Source organism: Artemia franciscana, chromosome 18, assembly GCF_032884065.1.
Source record: "Artemia franciscana chromosome 18, ASM3288406v1, whole genome shotgun sequence".
In the NCBI taxonomy this organism is placed as follows: Eukaryota; Metazoa; Arthropoda; class Branchiopoda; order Anostraca; family Artemiidae; genus Artemia; species Artemia franciscana.
Genome location: NC_088880.1, coordinates 31476105 through 31495106, shown reverse-complemented (window position 1 = coordinate 31495106; position 19002 = coordinate 31476105). Strand labels below are relative to the sequence as shown.

Here is a 19002-nt window from a genome sequence, read left to right as displayed (position 1 = left end):
CCAGCCTACTGGGCCTAGGGGCTTTATCGAAGTCTCCTTCTTTTCAACAATAAAATTTAACATCCTCACGTACTTGTTTTAGCGAGATGGTACAATAGTGCTTGGTTTATTACAGATAGCTGGCATGTCACAAGGATCAACTATAACAAAGAGGGGTAGCTCCTCTTTGGACGCTAGGAAACACTTATCAGATTATTCAATATTGCCAAAAATTTTGTGCTTGGATGCTAACCCTTGCACATCTCAAAAACATCAATTTTCAAGTCACTTTTTCAGATATCCTTTGCCTACTTTATGACATCTTTCGCAAAAATTTTTGATAAAATCTTCATAATTGTTTTTTTTTTGTAATTTTCCGCTGAAGAAAGTTCAAAAACTGATTACACAAGTATAGAAACCGTCATTTTTGGAGGGTTTCCTTACGAGAGAAATGAGGGAAGTATTAAAGGCCGACCACGTTGTCCCCGCAAATTTTGGCAAAAGCCCAGTGGATACCACGGCTCTTGCTACCAACTCTCTCAACCCCCTTCTGCTTACTTTTCTCTCGTCACCTCTATCGCAGCTTGATTTCCTATAAATATCGGATTTCCTAATTATATTCTTACTGCTTGATGGTTAAATGTATTGTCTAATTTCTTACTAAAAACTAGTCAAAAAAGTCTCATACGCAACCTTAACATGTTGAGTTATTGTAAAATAAGCTCATAAAAAATTTCCAAACGCCTTTTGTTTAAAATCCAGAAAAAGATTATGTTTTCGTTCAAAATACAGAGTGGTTCACGGAACGAATGCTATTTCAAGATTGTCATTACTCTAGTCAGTGTAATCAAAGTGGGAACAGCGGAATTTTTTCCACGAAAAAAAATTACTCAGAAAATGTACAACTTAATCATTATTCAAAAATGTAACACAAATAAAAAAACGTAACCAAAATCTACCACTTTTAGGACCGTAACCTAAAACTTAAAACGTACCGAAAATGGTACGAATCTAAACTTCGCGGCAACCCTGATTAGACCACGTTACAAACAATTCATCACTTCAATCAATCTGCAGGAACTAATGGAGGCCACATAAATATCATACAGTTATCTCCTTAAATCTTTTTTTTTGTAAGTATAATTTTTGTGTTATTAAAGTGAAACCTTGCATAATAGATCTTCTGCTTAATTGATATACAAAAAAAAATTGTTCTCAGGTCCATAACTTTGCTCAATTTTATTTTATAAGGTTTTAAAGATATGTAAATACACTTCCTAAATTAAAAAAAAAAAAAAAAATATTGATATGGCTCAAAATTCTACTGAAATAACAGGAATTACATTTTCAGAACTAATGGCAGAGAAAAAGCTAGTAGTAACTGAAAATTAAGGTAAAATGCTGTTTTGTCAAAATTTCAATAGGTAGGCTATAGACCTGTCATGTAGGTAAATTTCAGGACCCTCTAGAGGGATAAGGTGTAGAGGTGGGCACTTTAAAATGCCATCCCAGGACATACTTTAGTCTGTATACCCATCCCTGAAAGTTTCATTTTTCTAACCTAAACCCTTTCCGAGATAGCAAGAAGTCAATTAACTAGAATTTTACCAAAACTTTTCCCCAGAAAACATTTCTTTTTCGAACTAGCTGGAAAATGTGGTTGCCCCAAAAACAATTCCACTAACTATTTAGTTGGTGAGTAACTTTTCCCCATAAAAATTTTTCTTAATCAACTAGCTTTGGTTAGAATCTAAATAAAAGTTATAAGTAGCCTATACACTGTTTTAATAGGCTAGATTAACAGTTTGTCTGAATTTTTGAAGGCACTTGATAAGGCTGGATGGAGGTAGCCTAGATCTTAGTAGGTCTTCACTGGGAAACCTTTTGACAAATGGAAAAAATAGCATATAGGCTTATATAAACTAGTTGACAAGCAATTTCTCCCCAACAACACTTTCTTTCCAACTAGCTAGAAACAAACATTGCACCAGTCATCTGTTAACTATCTCATTGGCAAGTAATTTTTCCCCATAAAATATTCATTAACCAACTAGCTGATGAAACTTTTTCCCAGAAAACAATGATCCAGGCATAAACTTCTTTTGGGCATAGTTTTTTTTCTACATTGGTAAGTTTATGCTTGGTGGCACTAGGGTCAGACCAGCAGATTGGAATTCTTGACTTTTTTTTGCTGCTTTTAAGTTTAAAATATGAAGTATTGAAAGAAAGGCTATCCTTATCCACTTTTATTTGAAGTTCCTTTGGTCAGAAATTTCTCAATTTGTATATTAGATTTGGTGCAACTTCATTTTCATGGTATAAAAATACTTCATTTATGTAAATACATATCAAAACAAGATCATGACAGGATTGCCTGCATTTTCTATGCTTCTTCTGAGAAAACTTGTGCACTTAGCCTACTTCAACGGAGGAATTTTTATTAGGGTTTTTGATGGCACTAACCCTGCAATAATTACAAATGAAATTCTAGTCTGAACTGATAATGCTAGGTGGATGCTAAGTTAATGCTGGATCCTGAGCTTTCAGACACACACTGTTTCTGGGCTGTGCAGTAGTTAGCCAGTTCTTGTCTTCTTCAGGCATAACAGAAACTATCTTAACTTGTTACAATTCTTAGTCCAACTCAAATCCTAACTAAACCTCAAGTAATTTGTAACTTCTGTACTAATATGTCAGTTAACAACTAATTTCTCCCTAGCAACACTACCTTTCCAACTAGCTAGAAGCAAAAATTGCCCCAGAAACACTTCAATTAACTTCCCCAGAAATTCACAATGAAACATTCGGCAGTCGGCTATGTGATGTCATCATTGTAAAAGATGGGGATTCAAAGAATGCAAATGCATTTGACTGGTTTATGCACGTCTTTGCGGTTGTCTGGAAAGTATGAGAAACAATTTTGTCTTATTTTTAACTTGGAGTGAAATTGGCATTACTGATTCTTCTTACTTTTAAAAAAATGATTGAAACAATCAAGATGTCATATTATCAAGATTTTTGGTTATTAATTAACATTTGTACAAAATGCTCTCTTATCTAAAATTGTCTCTGGGTCTAAAATAGTGTGCTAACATCATCTACCTTTAGAGTACATACCTAAAAAGGGCTGAAAAAATCTTAAAAGTACGATTCTTTAATGAAAGTTGTTTATAAAATACTATGCTTGACAAATTCTTGCTTCAGAAAATTTATGAGAATCATGTGTGCATGTGGCTAAGCCATACAAAAGGTATTAGCTTTAATGTTGCTCATCAAAAAATATTAATATATGAGAACTTAACATTCAGGAAACAAAAGTTAAATTTCCTAAAAAGGGGTGCAATCTTAATGAAAATTACATAATAAAGTAACATGTATAAGAGCCCTGAAGCAACTGTGTACAAAATAGGAAATTTTCCTTGAAAAATTCATTTTGCTGAGTTAGCGAAAACCCCTCTGTTGTTGCTAAAATAAGAGTTTATTTTGGAAATTATACTGTATTTCGTAAAACAAATACATTGAATGAACTACTTATATCAAAACATTGTCTTCAAAAATTGAACTCTGCCTTAGAGAGTGGGGTTTGACAGCCTTCATCTCGAGAGTGACCCTGGATATGATATTAAAAGTGAACAGCAATCTAAATAAAAGAAAAATAAGTTCTTTTTACTCTAAAGAGGGGTATTAAAATTTGAAGCAACTAGAAATTATATGCAGAAAGGGGGGGGGGGCTCCCTTCCTCAACCTCTAACTCTTACTGGAAATGTTGTATGTATGCCCTTAGTGCTTTAAAAATGTAGGTTTAGGATAGATAGGAATCAGAAAATAAGCATCTTTCACGATGCCTTGAGACTGAAAGAAGTTCTTGACATGCAGTTGCTTTAAAAAACAGAACTGTTTGTTCAAACATTTAAAAGGCAATTGATAAGTAAGACACTTGTAATTGCCGCTTAACTGCATTTGTTGCACTCATAAAGGCCTTTACTAAAGCACCATAAATATTTCGTTTTGTTCTACGTTTTGATGTGGCTCTTTACTTTCACTTGAAATAACTTGTGTTTCTATGTAACAGCTGTCATGGAATTAGTTTCAGGTTCAAATAATTCCAACATTGCAGTAAGATCCGATAACTCCTGTTTCTATCTGAATCTCAAATCTACTTTATTTTTCAATTGACGACTGGCAGATTATATAAATTGAAGTGAAAACATTTTAGTGAAAACTGGACTGTCCCTTGAATGACAAGCTCATCATCATTAAAAGAAATGTCTTATCTTTACTTCTGGAATTTTTAAACTGAACCAAGCCTTCCTAAGGGGGCTGAATCTGCCCCATGGGGATACAGTTCCTCTAGTCTAGCCTCCACCTTACAACGAGCTTTCATCTTACTACACCAGTTTTTGTTGTTTTTTTTTATTCGGTTAGATAGTAGTATCATCGATCCTTTGGTACCTATTCTTACTTTGGTGAGTCTAATTCATTGGCTATGGTGTATGTGGTTTTCTTTGTTGATGGTTTTACAAGTTCAATCACCTTATGGATTCTTTTTGTGCTAAATCTAAGCACCTGAATCCTACATTGTCCTTTGTAGGACTTGATGGTGTGAAGTTAATTATTAGTCCTTAATCGATGCATATGTAATCTGCCCCTGAACCGATACTGGTAAATTATGGCTTGCCGCATATGTTTTGCGTTTATTTCTGTCAGTTCTGGGACTGATCCTGCGACAACCATTGGAGGTCGCTTGAAGATAAAATGTGAGGGAAGGATATCCGGGTGTCTTTGGATATCTGGGTATTTTTTCACAAATCCAAACTCAGTTTCAGTCTCCGTTGCATCAGTAAAACTAAAATGCATTTAATTAATAATTCAGAATACTGAATTTTCAGGCCAGGGTAAATGAAAAAGAGCACGTTTCCAAGTTATTTCAGTTCCATTTGATTGTTCCAAAGGTAAGTCAAAATACAATACCGGGACAGCATGTTCTTAAAGCGGTCTAATATTAACTGTCAATAAAACAAAGCATAAAAGATGGGTAAAGGATGTAAAAATATTAATTAAAAGATGCACTGCAATAAAACATTAAGTGGTAACACTAGTCTTCTAACGATCATTTAGTCATATCAGTTCTAAGTTTTATAATTCTTGTTTCGGTGGCTGGGAAGAGATACCTGACATGGTAATTGTTATGATGATAAGCAAATATTCATTTCTAGATTTTATTTGCATTGGTACCGCCTGCCGGTCTTCTTGAAGGTTGGCTCTATTTTCCGTTTGGCGCCTATTTTCTCGAAGAATTACTTTCTAAAGAGCAAATATTCATTTCTAGATTTTATTTGCATTGGTACCGCCTGCCGGTCTTCTTGAAGGTTGGCTCTATTTTCCGTTTGGCGCCTATTTTCTCAAAGAATTACTTTCTAAAGAGCAAATATTCATTTCTAGATTTTATTTGCACTGATACCGTCTTTTGGTCTTCTTGGAGGTTGGCTCCGTTTCATAATTGCATTGGCTATGATTGGAGTATTAACTGCCATCATTGGAGATATGGCTGTTATATTTGGCTGTCTAGTTGGGCTGAAGGATGGTGTCACAGGTAATTCCCATTTATATTGAAATTTTTATCATACAAATTTTATTAGTGGCGGCATAGGTATTGTTTTTAACTACTATTATTGGAGATATGGCTGCTATATTTGGCTACATAGTTGGGATGAGGTATGGTTTCAATGGTAATTTTAATCTATATGCCAATTTTTATTATGGTTAAATTTATTAATGATGTCACAGGTAATTTTGTAACTGCTATTATTGGAGACTTAGCTGTCTAGGTGGGCTGAAGGATGGTGCCACAGGCAATTCTCATCTATGAGCTGACACCTAGTTGTAAGGGGCGGTCTGATGTCCTATATGTATTAACCACAATTGCATCTCTTATACAGGCCAAAGATACAAGTTGTGAAATAATTATTTCTATTTATTAGTAGCTTGTTTCGAAATTTTTATTAAAGATCTGTTTTTATGGCACTTGGTATTAACCAAGTGACATATAGCAATCACAAATTCTGTCGGTCCTGGTTTTGCTACTTTAGGCACTTCCAGGTAAGCTAGGACAATTAAATTTGTCAGGCGTATCAGGGACCAGACCAGATTAAATTAGAAATAGTCATTTTCCCGATTTGACCATCTGGTGGGGAGTGGGGGGCCCGTTACTTCGGAAAAAATAGAAAAATTGAAGTATTTTTACTTACAAATGGTTGATCAGATCTTAATGAAATTTTATGTTTGGAAGGATATCGTGTCTCAGAGCTGTTGTATTAAATCCCGAACGGATCTGGTGACGTCGGAGGGGGAGGGAGTTGGGAGGGGGAAACCTAACTAGAACGAATCCGCTCTCTTTGGGGAAGTTCGGGGGGGGGGGTTAATTTTGAAAAATTAGAAAAAATGAGGTATTTTTAACTTACAAAGGAGTGATGGGATCTTCATGAAACTTCATATTTAGAAGGACCTCGTAACTCAGATCTCTTTTTTTAAATCTCAACCAGATCCAGCATCATTGGGGGGGGGGGGTAGTTGGGGGGGAACCAGAAATCTTAGAAAGCGGAGAGATCAGGATGAAACTGGATGGGATAAATACAAACCGGTCTAAGATACATGACTGACATAACCGGACCGAATCTGCTTTCTTTGGTGGAGTTGGGGGGGGGCAATCTTGAAAATTGAGGTATTTGTAACTTACGAAAGGGTGACCAGATCTTAACGAAATTAGATATTTAGAAGGGTCTTGTGCTTTAAAGCTCTAATTTTAAATTCTGACCGGATCCTGTGACATTGGGGTGAGCTGGAGGGGGAAACTGGAATTCTTGGAAAACGTGAGAAATGCGGTATTTTTATCTTACAAATAGGTGATAGGGTCTTAATGAAATTTGATATTTAGAAGGAGTTCATGTCTCAGAGCTCTTATTTCAAATCCTGACCAGATCTTTTGACATTGGGGGGAGTTGGAGGAATAAATCTTGGTAAACACTTGGAGTGGAGGAATTGGGATGAAGCTTGGTGGATAGAATGAGCAAATGTCCGTGATACGTGATTGAAGTAACCGTACTGGATTCGCTCTCTTTGGGGGGAGGGGTTCAGTGATTTGGCGAGTTTGGTGCTTCTGGACGTGCTAGGACGATGAAAATTGGTAGGCGTGTTAGGGAGCTGCAGAAATTGACTTGATATAGTCGTTTTCCCCGATTCGACCATCTGGTGGGCTAAAGGGAGAGGAAAAATTAGAAAAAATTAAGTATTCATAACTGACGAGTGGGTGATTGGATCTTAATGAATTTTGATATTTAGAAGGACATCATGACTCAGAACTCTTATTTTAAATCCTGACCGGCATTAAGCCTCTGATTTTCCTTTTAAATCAATCTATTGATTCTTAGAATTTTGCTACAGCTCATACCATATGAGCTCTTGGCTTTTAGCTCTTCTTGCCTCGTCACAAGTGCCATATGAGCTCTTAGCTCTTGTTCTTTTTTACAAAGGGTACAGTAATGTGGATCATTAATTGTTGCAAGGGGAGAGAAAATGTATGTTGGTGAAACTGAGTAGAAATTTGTCTTAGGAAAATACCCCGCCTTAACTCCGGTGCAAGTCCTTAAATTCTTGTTGGACCTTGAAGTTAACATTATTTTTAGACAATTTTCTAATATTGTATTCGCTTTTTTCATCCAGCAATCACTTTGGTTGATAATAGGCTAATTGAAATAATTACAATGAAATTACAGACTTATAGTTTCAGTCAATTTTTGTGCTTTATTAGGATGCAAGGGAAAAACAAAAATGTCCTTGATGTTTTCCCTGTTAAGATGTAAGTGGATTTTTGGCTTTAATATTGCTTAAGATGAACCTAAAGGTTTTCCCTTTCTTTCTTTTTTTTTGCAAAGAAATACTGGGAAAATTACCAAAGATTTCTTGTTTTGCATACGGGATGCCTAGTGGCGCCAATTGAGGAGGGAGGTATGGTATTTTGCCCTTCTCTATAGATTTATAAAAAAACGGCTTTTATTGGTGTTTTTATCCAAGGATGTTTTTATTTTATGCTAGTTGACCCCTGCCACGCGTTGCTGGGCCGTTGCGTGCCCCAGCAACACATGGAGTATCAGCTATCCCCCCCCTAAAACCCCACTGTTTCTAGTTTTGTTTTTTTTAGTTGTTCTGGTGTTTTCATTTTCTTTAGTTTTTTTTTTGTTAAAAACAAACAGTATATGTTTATATAGATTGATAGATTTTCATTGAAAAATTTGAAATAAATCCCTCCTCCCTAGATATTAATAGATACATTTTTGTCTTCCTCCCAATTTCCATAAATTGACGCCACTGAGGATGCCTGTACTGGCTGGGTGTTTTTACGGTAGTCACGGATGGTTGTTTGAGTTTCTTTTTTTGTGTTATAATTTATTATTTGTTTTCCTTTTCTTTCTCCCACAATATTGGCCATAGAGCCTTGCATGGAGCTATTTAATGTGAAATGTTTTTGCTGATGTCATTGTGTTTATGTTTTTTTTTTTTCTTGTTTGGTTTTCTTTTTCTTCTCTCTAAATTCTCCACCATAGAGTCTTGGGGGTGGGTTGGGGGATATTTGATGTTGGTTATTAATACTGATTATTCATATCTTCAACAAAGTATTATTTATAATTAAAATACTGATGAAAACCCAACTAAAACGTATTTGATGGTTCAGTTAAGTTCCAAAATGAACATTTTCGAGAATTCTGGTATTTTGAGAATTTCAGAAGGAACATGAAAAGAAAAGCAAGGACAAATAGATGATTGGAAAGAATGCCATAAAAAAGGATAAAATAAAACTACCATTTTTTTTAAATATTCAGCGTTTAGGAAGCTGCTCGTTCTAAGACATGACGTTTTAATACATTCTTATGTTCATCCCCTAGTATGACCATATATTAATAAATACAGACGTACATTCTGCTATATTTTGTTATTCAGTCACATCATCTTAAGTTTATATTTTAATACATGCAGTCATTCTTTCAGACTTTAAAGCATTTTGAAGCTGTTTTTCAAATGTTTTTTCGCGCCTTGTCCTTCCAACCATTGTTGGTAAAAGAAATTGCAAATGTTTCCAAACCTTGCGAAATTCCTAATTCTAATCTAATTTACCAATTTTTCATTATAGTTGCAACACTGATAAAAGCTTATTTGCCAACTGAGAATTTTCAGTCTGATTAACCTAATAAATTAAAATTAGAGATAATTGTGGTCTCAGATGATCAAAGTTGTCTTTTATTTCCTATTTCGAATCAAACGAGCACTATGGTAATTCACTGAACTCACAAAACTAGCATCAAAAATCGAATCTATATGGTGTCAGAGAAGACTAAATCGAGTTAAATAAATCTCTGCCCATTTAGTCGCTGATATAAATTTTTTATCAATATATTTTACAGACGTTTCGCAAAAACTGGAAAGTAATTAAATTTGTCAGGAAATCAGTAATTCTATTTTTTGCAGTTTTTATAATATTTTGCCGTCAGCCTAGACATCACTTGTTATCAAAACTTCAGCTGTATTAATCTTCCTCCTGATATCCATTCCTGTCTGTTGTTGGGATAACTTTCCTTGAAAAGCATAGAAGTACTATTACTACTCCTACTACTGCTAACAATTCACTGCAGCAGTAAGCCACCTGAGTCTATGTACTTCTCATCCATCCCAATTTATTTAAAGCGTCCCTCTTTACACCCTCCCAAGAAGTTCCCATTTCCCTTACGGCATCTTCCCATCCCATTTGGGGAGGACCTAATTTACATTGGCCCTAGGTGGCTGGTACAGAAGGACAATCTTTGGGAATCTGTCGTCCTTCACCCGCAGAACGTGTCCTAGCTATTATAGTCCTAGAAACCGGGATAGAAGCACCCCAGTTGAAAATTATTTTTCTTTCTAGCAATAGTACTTGTTGCTTTGGGTACATCCCTACCCGATTTATTTGTCAGCAGGGTGGCAGCTGTCCAAAGCCGTACTGCTGACAACGCCATCGGAAACATCATGGGAAGTAACTCAGTCAATGTCTCCCTTGGACTCGGATTACCGTGGCTTATTGGCGCTATTTACCATGCCGTCAAGGTAAGAATCTAAGACTGGGAAATTACTATTTCTCTTAATTCTTTGTACTAGAAAATTTATGGAATTTGCCTTCTCAGGGCTAGGAAATTTTTTTAGGTTTGGCGGGCTCAGGCAGTGAAGAAAAGTAGGGAGAAATTCAACTTTAGCGATAACCATAGAAGTAATATATTATAATAAATTACACACACTATCTGTTTCAGCTGATTCCTTATGCTTTTCCTTCTATTTCACCAGCAGAGGTTTTCTAGAGCGTTTGAAGTAGGCAAAACTGGTTATTTACGCCTGCTTCTCTATTACCGTCATTAATTTCGCCATTTTCTTTTCCACTGTTTTTGCTCTATAATGTGTGCAGTCATTTTTCTGTTCTTTCTGTTTTTTTATCTTTTCATTTAATATCTTATGTACTTCATATTATTGTTTTTTTTTCTTTTGTGGGGAGAGAAGGAGCTACTAGTGGTATACCGTAAAAGATAACGGCAACATCGGTCAATGTGCTATTGGCTAGGACGGATTTTCCAAATTGCTGAATAAGATGTTCGTTTTTCAAAAGAGTATCGTATTGAAACATAAGCTCGAGCTCTAGTTTAGCAGTTTTAATTACCGCTGGGATTTAAACTATGGAGTGCCAATTTTCTTCCAAAAATAAAGATTTAAATGAAATATCAAAAACTGTTGAAAATGAGCGCTACTAGAGAAGGAGCTACTAGTGGTATACCGTAAAAGATTGAAATCCGGTGTCACCACTAGGGGTGTCACCGTGATTTTCGGGGAGACAAAAGGATTTTCGGGGTAGTTGAAAGCCCCGACATCAATACAAGAATTGTACAACACCATACCATAATCTTGTAAAATGTACTAGATTTCGAGGGATCGTGCTAAATTAATCAATTATAGGGGAAAGTGCACGTTCTACCTAAGAGGTAATCAATTGCACGTTCTTCGTTGAGTTTAAATTAAATCAAATAGTTGTGGCTATCAAGTAATGGGTAATCAAACGAACTGGTATTCATAAAAAATCTCTCTCTCTCTCTCTCTCTCTCTCTCTCTCTTCTCTCTCTCTCTCTCTCTCTCTCTTCTCTCTCTCTCCCCCTCTCTCTCTCTCTCTCTCTCTCTCTCTCTCTCTCTCTCTCTCTCTCTCTCTCTCTCTCTCTCTCTCTTCTCTCTCTCTCTCTCTCTCTACCTCTCTCTCTCTCTCTCTCTCCTCTCTCTCCTCCCCTCTCTCTCTCTCTCTCTCTCTCCTCTCTCTCACTCTCTCTCTCTCTCTCCCTCTCACTCTCTCTCCTCTCCCTCTCTCTCTCTCTCTCTCTCTTCTCTCTCTCTCTCTCTCTCTCTCTCTCTCTCTCTCTTTATCTCTCTATCTCTCTCTCTCCCTCTCAAGTTATAGTGCCTCTTTAAGAGCTAAAGTGATTTATATATATATGATAAAATGATAATATATATATATATATTATATATATTATATATTATATATATATATATATATGTAAATATATTAGTTCTCATCAATTTTTTGATGGTTTTATCTTCGGTGGGGCTCTTAGAAAATGTAAATTTTTTAAATCATACCTTATCTACTCATGAAGTTTTTGCCCAGAAAATTTCTTTTCCGCCAAAAACTTATCTATGCTACCCCCGCCCCTCCTTAGGTAGTGCTCATTTTCACATTTAGCATTTCTCTTGTATTGACTAATTTAGATTTAAGGAATAATTACATATGAGATTTAAGGCATAATTACATATGAAGAAAAAAGGTCTTGACCAGACATCGCAACCATCTTGAGGTTATCGCTCTTGTATTGTATTTAGCCAGTCTTCAAAATTTATCCTTTCATAAATTTTTTAGTTCGGAAAAACATATTGTCTATTGTCTGCAAATGATTGACTTTCCTTTTCTTTTCTAGATAATGAAGTAGCTGGGCAGTAAATTTCGGAAAGTAAATTTCTCTGTATAGGCCTGTTCTCTGTTGCATTCGTCTTTTTGTGTATAGACGCTTATTTTTACATAAAAAGACAGTGCAGCAGAACTGGTTTCTTATAATTTTAAAGTTTAAAATAAAAAAAACAAGGGTTCTAAACCTCAAGTTAAATAGGAATCTGAGTAAAATTCGCGTATATTTTTTTTTGCTCCCCTTTTTTATATTTTACTAAAAAAAAAATAGAACCCTTAAAAAAAATTTTAATCGATTTTCTTTTTTGCTCATCCTTCACCTAACGAATTTACTGCTCATTGAAGCTGCAATTATGTGGCCTCTGCTCCTGCCAAAGAACCTCTTCCTGACTCAACATACAAGAACATTTTTTATTTTATATTTATATATAAATTTAATCAATAAAATATTGTTTCTTTGTATTCTTGCAAACTGCTTGTTGTTCTTAGATTTAGGGATAGTTCTGAGGGACGGAGTACAAGATAGGGAAAATTAAAATAAATACATAACTATGTTTATCAAAATAATTAATGAAGAGCATTTATTATACACGAACAACTATTGTATACTTTCAACTTTAAGCATCCCCTTTTAAGAAGGGGATGCCATAGAGGAAAAGTGATTTTGTGGTTATGTTTCAAAAACAGTTTCGACAGACCTATTTCTGGGCTCGCCATTTTATTTTTGCGGATTAATGCTATAACTTAAAAAATGTAGCTAGGACTTTTTTATATATAGAGTGAACCTGATAAAAGTAGGAAAGGGGATCTTGCTTGTCCAAAAACCTTAATGCTAGGGTTTACTGTATCTATATGCTCACTAATGGCGAAGTTATAATAATTATAAAATGACTAAAATAACTCATTCTGTCAAATATATTGACCATCGGGTAAAGAATAATTTCAATTGAAAATATATTGCGTATTCATTGAAGAGCCAATGCCACTAATTGTTTTGGGGAGTTAAATGAGGGTTGCACTACTCATATTAATGGCCTTTTCCGTTTCTTTTTGTGCTGGATTTCTACTTTCAATATAGGCTGTTTGGTTTAAGATTGTTAACTTAGTGGATTCGACATATGCCCGCTCTGATCTCTAAAATTGTGTCTTTTCTCTCGCGAAAATGTATCGTTTTCATGCATTGAATTTTTAAATGAAATAACAATGTATACAGTACTTTTGCGTTGACGATAGCTTCTGGTCTATGGATGAGCATACTAACCCCAAAAAACCTTTGGGCGTTTTCATGAGTATCTAGGCTTGTATGAAAGCCTAGAGGACACTTTTAAGAACCAAATAAAATTATTGAAGAAGAATTTTGATTTTTCAAAAGAACTTTGCAGTAAGGTCGTGGAAATACGGCATATATTTTATGACATTTTCCAAAATGTTGAAGATTAGCAAAAAAATATATAAAACGCCTTTTAAACCGTCGATTGTTGAAAAGACGCTATACTTTTGACTGTGGGGGAGACCTGTACTTAACGCTTTTGGTCGGTAAAACTCGTGAAAATTTTGTTATAATAGATTTTGAGTTGATCGTAAATCGAAAGTAACTCTAGAACAAAAGAGGTTATAGCATTAAGCGTTAATTATTTATAGCATAAGTGCAATAGTATTTTTCATAAGCTTGCTATTTGAGTGGGATCGAATATTAAACCTATTCCAATTTTCGGAATAGACCCTAAAACTCTTACTTAAAGATGCAAATCAGTGTTGTCAGCTAAGTCATACCACATCTGAAAACTTATACAATTATTGAAAAAATTTAACTCGAGTATAGAATATGAAAAATGGATTCTTAAGAATGTCGAAATTTTAGTTATTTTTGAAACTCTGCTTAGAGGTCAGAATCAAAATCCTACGGGCAAAACAATAAAATTCTACGGTTGAATCATAGGGTTTCAATGTCACGTGACCCATACGACATCGTTTATTGCTTGATAGCCAATGATTAACGCAGGGGTGGGGAATAAGTGCATGCATGGTAAGTGCAAACAAACACTACTTGGGAACAGTAGGGAAATTTTTCCAAGACAGTGGAATTCAATTCAGTGGATATTGATTGAATCCAGTGCATATTATAAGCGCCTGAAAAAAAATGCAGAATAAGCTACTATCGCAATGATCATTTAGAGGATTAGCTCTTAATGTGAGACAAGTCTATATTTAATCATCTTATTGGTACATGCGCAGTTAGTGAATGCTCTATGTTTACTTAGTAATTCAATAATAAAACTTAAAACCAGTGAAAGTCGTGCAACCAATGCCAAATTTCCACCGTGCAGGCGTAGTATTTCAGCCCCCCCCCCAATAAAATTGTTTTAATAATCTATACCAACTTGCTTCGTTTTAGCTTATACTAGAATCTAATTAACAGAAAAATCACAGAAATTCTATTACGAATAAACCAAAACATGTTGACCATGCTGAAAAAACACATGCTTACCAGGTGTGGAAAAAAAGTCACCATGCTCTTTGGGAAACAAGTTCTTTCTGCTGTTGTAATTGAAAATACCCTTTATAACAAGTTTTTGCCGATTCGAGATATAAGGCTCAACCCCTTTTCATAGATTGTTGGCAACGGTAGTATTTTTTTTAGTAATGACCTTAGTGCAATCAGGCTGTCTAAACATAGGAATTGACTATCCCTTGTGAGGTGTTTCTTTACCTACCGTAACGGTGATACTAGTATATAGCTAGTAAGATTGGTGGATACTCAGAAGAATATCCATTGATATCCTGTTATATCTCTAGAAGCCGTATTATTAATCCTTTGGATGAGTATAAACAGCTTTCTATGAGCTCTGCAGAACACGGGCATTCATTTTTGGGAACAAGCTTTGTGTAAAATTTGAAGAGAAATCCCAGCTGGTGTAGAACAAAACAGTAATTGTAATAACAATATCACCCAGATCAGTCGGTAAAGATGACCAGCCAATAAGTGGAAATCCATTGCCCCCAGACATTCTGGCTAAGGCCACCTTTGGTTGGTGCCAGACCAAATCAACGAGGGAGTAATTACTCGTATTCTTTTGTCCCACCTTGTTATTTCTGTGCACTTCTAACATAGGGCAACTCTTCTACAGTTTCCAGTAATTTCGCAGGTTCAAATTATTTTTTTGAACCTAGTTATGATACCATTACTTGAACCCTCCTATGATAGCTCCACCCCAAAAACAAGAAAAAAAAATCAAGATAAATAAGAATGTAAAATAAATACTATAGGATATTCTGCCTATATTTTGAAAAGTAGGCAAAATATTTCAAGATTCTTTCTTTTGTTCATATTTTCTTTTTGGCTGTTTAGTTTTGCACGTGGTGAAATTTTCGGCTAGGGGGGGGGGAAATATTGGAGGAGTTTTCAGAGGGCCACTTTGTTTGATTGGGAATTTTTTTACAGGAGGATATTTCCAAGGGAAAATTTTCCGAGGGAATATAACATCCATTAATCTAAAGGAAAAGCTTATATTTTAACGAGGCTTATTTTGACACGTCGAATTGACGAGTATTTTCACAAGGCCCTATTACCATAAGGTATCCATGCAAATATTTATGTGTTGTGTAATATTTAACACATAAACGCTAAAATAAGCTGAATAAGCTAACTATAAATAAACCACTTTTTATTTCCTTAATCATGTCCAAAGACTATTTGCATAAAACCCAAAAACACATATATACACTTATTCAAAAAAAAAAGCAAATTTGACATCATGTTAAACGTTTAAGGCTAAAAGCCATTTCAATCAAAATGCTTGAGCATTGTGCAAGTTAGGTTTACTTTTGCAGCCATTAGGGTAGCCATTAGTCATTAGGGCAAGGGCCCCCAAGGGTATGAGTAACTACTTATTTTATTCAGAAGGACTAATAAATAAATCCTTGAGGATAAATAAATTTGTTAGACATTGTCGAATTCAAGATCATGAGGCTATTTTTATCCTGAGATGAATATATGTTGTTTTCCAAAAGACATCTCAGGAAAATGACCAAAAGTTCTAGAAATAATATTTCTTATGAAAATATTAATTTGTCAATTATATTAGAAAGATGAGAACGTTATACCTTGATAGACTACGAATCGAACAGAAATCTCACTGATTTTTTTTAAAGATTCCCTTTTTTATACAAAAGAAAAAAAATGAGGTACATAGCATATTTTAGGGCAAAGGCTCATTGATAAATTTTAAAAGAAACAAAGACAAAGTAACATTTCGAATAAAACATTGAGCAAAAGTAAATCCAATTGCTTGACGGATTATATTCCCTACTATTCTCTATATCCTCTATCAAACTAAGATCAAATAGAGCCTAAATTTTGGAATATTTGGAAAGGACTCTTCTGAAATGGAATAAAAAGTTTTAATGTTTTTTGTTTTTTTTAATAAGTCAGAAGTGATTGAAAGGTAACAAGGCTCATTAATTAACTCTTTGGCATATAGTCCATTCGCTACAAAACACTAAGTGAAACTGGAGGTCAAAATAGTTTTTTGAATGAGAAAGAATGAAATGATGTCAAAATTTGCTGCTCATGGGCCCACTCCCCTCTATTTGTGCTGTTATTTAGCTCAAATGGCCCACTTATTACATGTAAGCTGAGACTTTAAGCCGAATCTTCCGATATACCATATCAATACAATTCTACTTACTCTTATCTTTCGTCTGCGAACACGATGAAGCCGCGTTGCCAACTGGACAGTGTTCAGCGCCTGGTGATATTCTGTCTGCCCACCAGAAACCCAAGCGTGAGCAATGACTGTTGTCTGGCACGTGAGAACAATCCGAGAAAAATTCCATAATAAATCAATTTAGCGATTTAATTCCAAGGTTTTGTTGGAATGGAATCGCAAGAACTGGTAAGAATAATACGGCAAATGTTTAGATTCGTTCCAAGTGCTCTAAAGTGGGTATTACTGCATATAGCAAGATTCTGACGATCGCATATTATTTCTTTTGACGATTATTTCTTTGTCATTTATTAGAGAAGCGTATTCATTTTTTAGGTTTCTAAAATCCCCCTCCAACGAGACTAAAAATGCGTAAAGTGGGTTTCCTTAGATGTAACATTACCAATAGAGTGAAGGGTATTAGTCCATGAGCCCCGCGGGCAGCGGGCCGAGGTCTGTATTCTGTATTTATTTAAAAGATTGATAAAACTAAAAAAACTCAAACGAGGCTTATTGAATAAATATAGAATACAGACCTCGCCCCGCTACCCACGGGTCTCATAGACTAGTATGCTTCGCTCTATAGGAAATGTTTACTGTAAGAAGGCCCAATTTACACATTTTTAGTTTGCCCCATGGAGGAGGAGGGTCAACCAGAAATGGATGCGCTTCCAGAATTGACATTTCTAAGTGCTCTAAACTGGAACGAAACTAAACATTTACCAAGAATACTCTTCCATTCAATTTAAATTCCACCCCCAGGAGTCTTCTTTGCCTAATTGGGAAAGAGGTTGGTATAGGTTACTTCTGCCGACTGGGTTAGGGAGCGGTTTAAATTTGAAAAAAAAAAACTGTACTTTCGTTGAAAAGATTAAGAAAAGGAACATATTCTTCATCTCCCAACATTTTCATTAATTTACGCCTTGGCAGGGGAAGGGGCTCAAGTCTAATGGATCAGAATCTTAGAGGTCACAGTTAGATGTGGCTTCGCCTATTAGTCATAAACTATCTGTAAATTTTCCCCTGCATCCTCTCACTCCCCACCCCTAATTGTTTTACAGAAGTAACTTTTTCATTTACCAAATTCACCTTTATTTTTTATCCTCGCCTTTCAGAAATATTGGCTAAGGGCTCCGAGAAGCAAAGAAATCTGATATGGATTCAAAGAATATGCCGACACTCGTCTATTTTCTAGCTAAAACGCTCCCTCGGCACCCTGAATGCCTTGTATTCTATGAGGCACTAGCCTACATGATCATAGCTATCAACCCCCATTGGACAGTCCCCCGCCTTAAAAGAGTAGGCTATTCTTACTAAAGGGACGTACAATGTTCTTTTTGGATCAAATAATCATAACAAATCGAGGGGGAAGTCAATAATAAAAAATAAATGGTAAAATTCTAGTTAATTGACTTCTTGCTATCTCAGAAAGAGTTTAGGTTAGGAAAATTAAACTTTCAGGGATGAATCTACAGACTAAAGCATGTCCCGGGAAGGTATTTTAAAGTATCCACCTCCACTCCTTCTCCCTCTAGAGGGCCCTGAAATTTGCCTACATGACAGGTCTAAACCTATTGAAATTTTGACAAAACAACATTTTATCTTAATTTTCAGTTACAAGTTGCTTTTTCTCTGCCTTTAGTTCTGAAAATGCAATTCCTGTTATTTGAGTAGAATTTTGAGCCATATCAACATTTTTTTTCAAAATTTAGGATATATATTTGCATATCTTTAAAACCTTATAAAATAGAACTGAGCAAAGTTATGAAGCTGAAAACAATTTTGTTGTACTTCAATTAAGCAGAAGATCTATTTTGCAAGGTTTCAATTTTATAAGACACATATTTTTAAAGGTCAGCAAAGGTCAGGGCCCTCTAGAGGGAGAAAGAGTAGAGGTAGTTGCTTCAAAATACCTTCCCGGGACATACTTTAGTCTGTAGATTCATCTCTGAAAGTTTCATTCTCCTAACATAAACCCTTTCCGAGATAGCAAGAAGTCAATTAACTAGAATTTTACCAAATAAATAGTTATTTGTTAATTTCAAGAAGATGTGAACAGAAAATTAATAAAATCCAGAATTTCGGAGAGAAAAGACCCCAACCTACCCCCCTCCCCCCCTGGGTACTTTTATACCGTTTTAACTGCGTTTGGCTATACCGGTCATGAAATTGCTATGAGGAGCCTCCTTTAGAATGTTGTTAAGCTTATTCTATAACGCATAAATAATTGTAATATAAAATCCTCAATGGACTACCTCACAACAGGAAAAAATGCCACATTCTCATCGCTAGGATGTG

General features: G+C 35.3%; 1 protein-coding gene across 2 annotated transcripts in view; it reads left to right on the top strand.

Annotated features, from left to right (window-relative positions):
- Positions 1-990: 990 nt before the first annotated feature.
- Positions 991-19002, top strand: part of LOC136038868 (sodium/calcium exchanger 1-like) — a 60604-nt gene continuing 42592 nt past the window's right edge. The window contains exons 1-4 of one of the 2 annotated variants that reach the window (XM_065722330.1): positions 991-1112; positions 5422-5572; positions 9932-10110; positions 12012-12460. In XM_065722330.1, the coding sequence (XP_065578402.1) occupies positions 5491-5572; positions 9932-10110; positions 12012-12023 (273 nt within the window). In that variant the 5' untranslated portion in view covers positions 991-1112; positions 5422-5490 and the 3' untranslated portion in view covers positions 12024-12460. Of the gene's footprint in view, positions 1113-5421; positions 5573-9931; positions 10111-12011; positions 12461-19002 lie in introns of those variants that run through there. The other variant, XR_010620336.1, reaches the window with a different exon arrangement.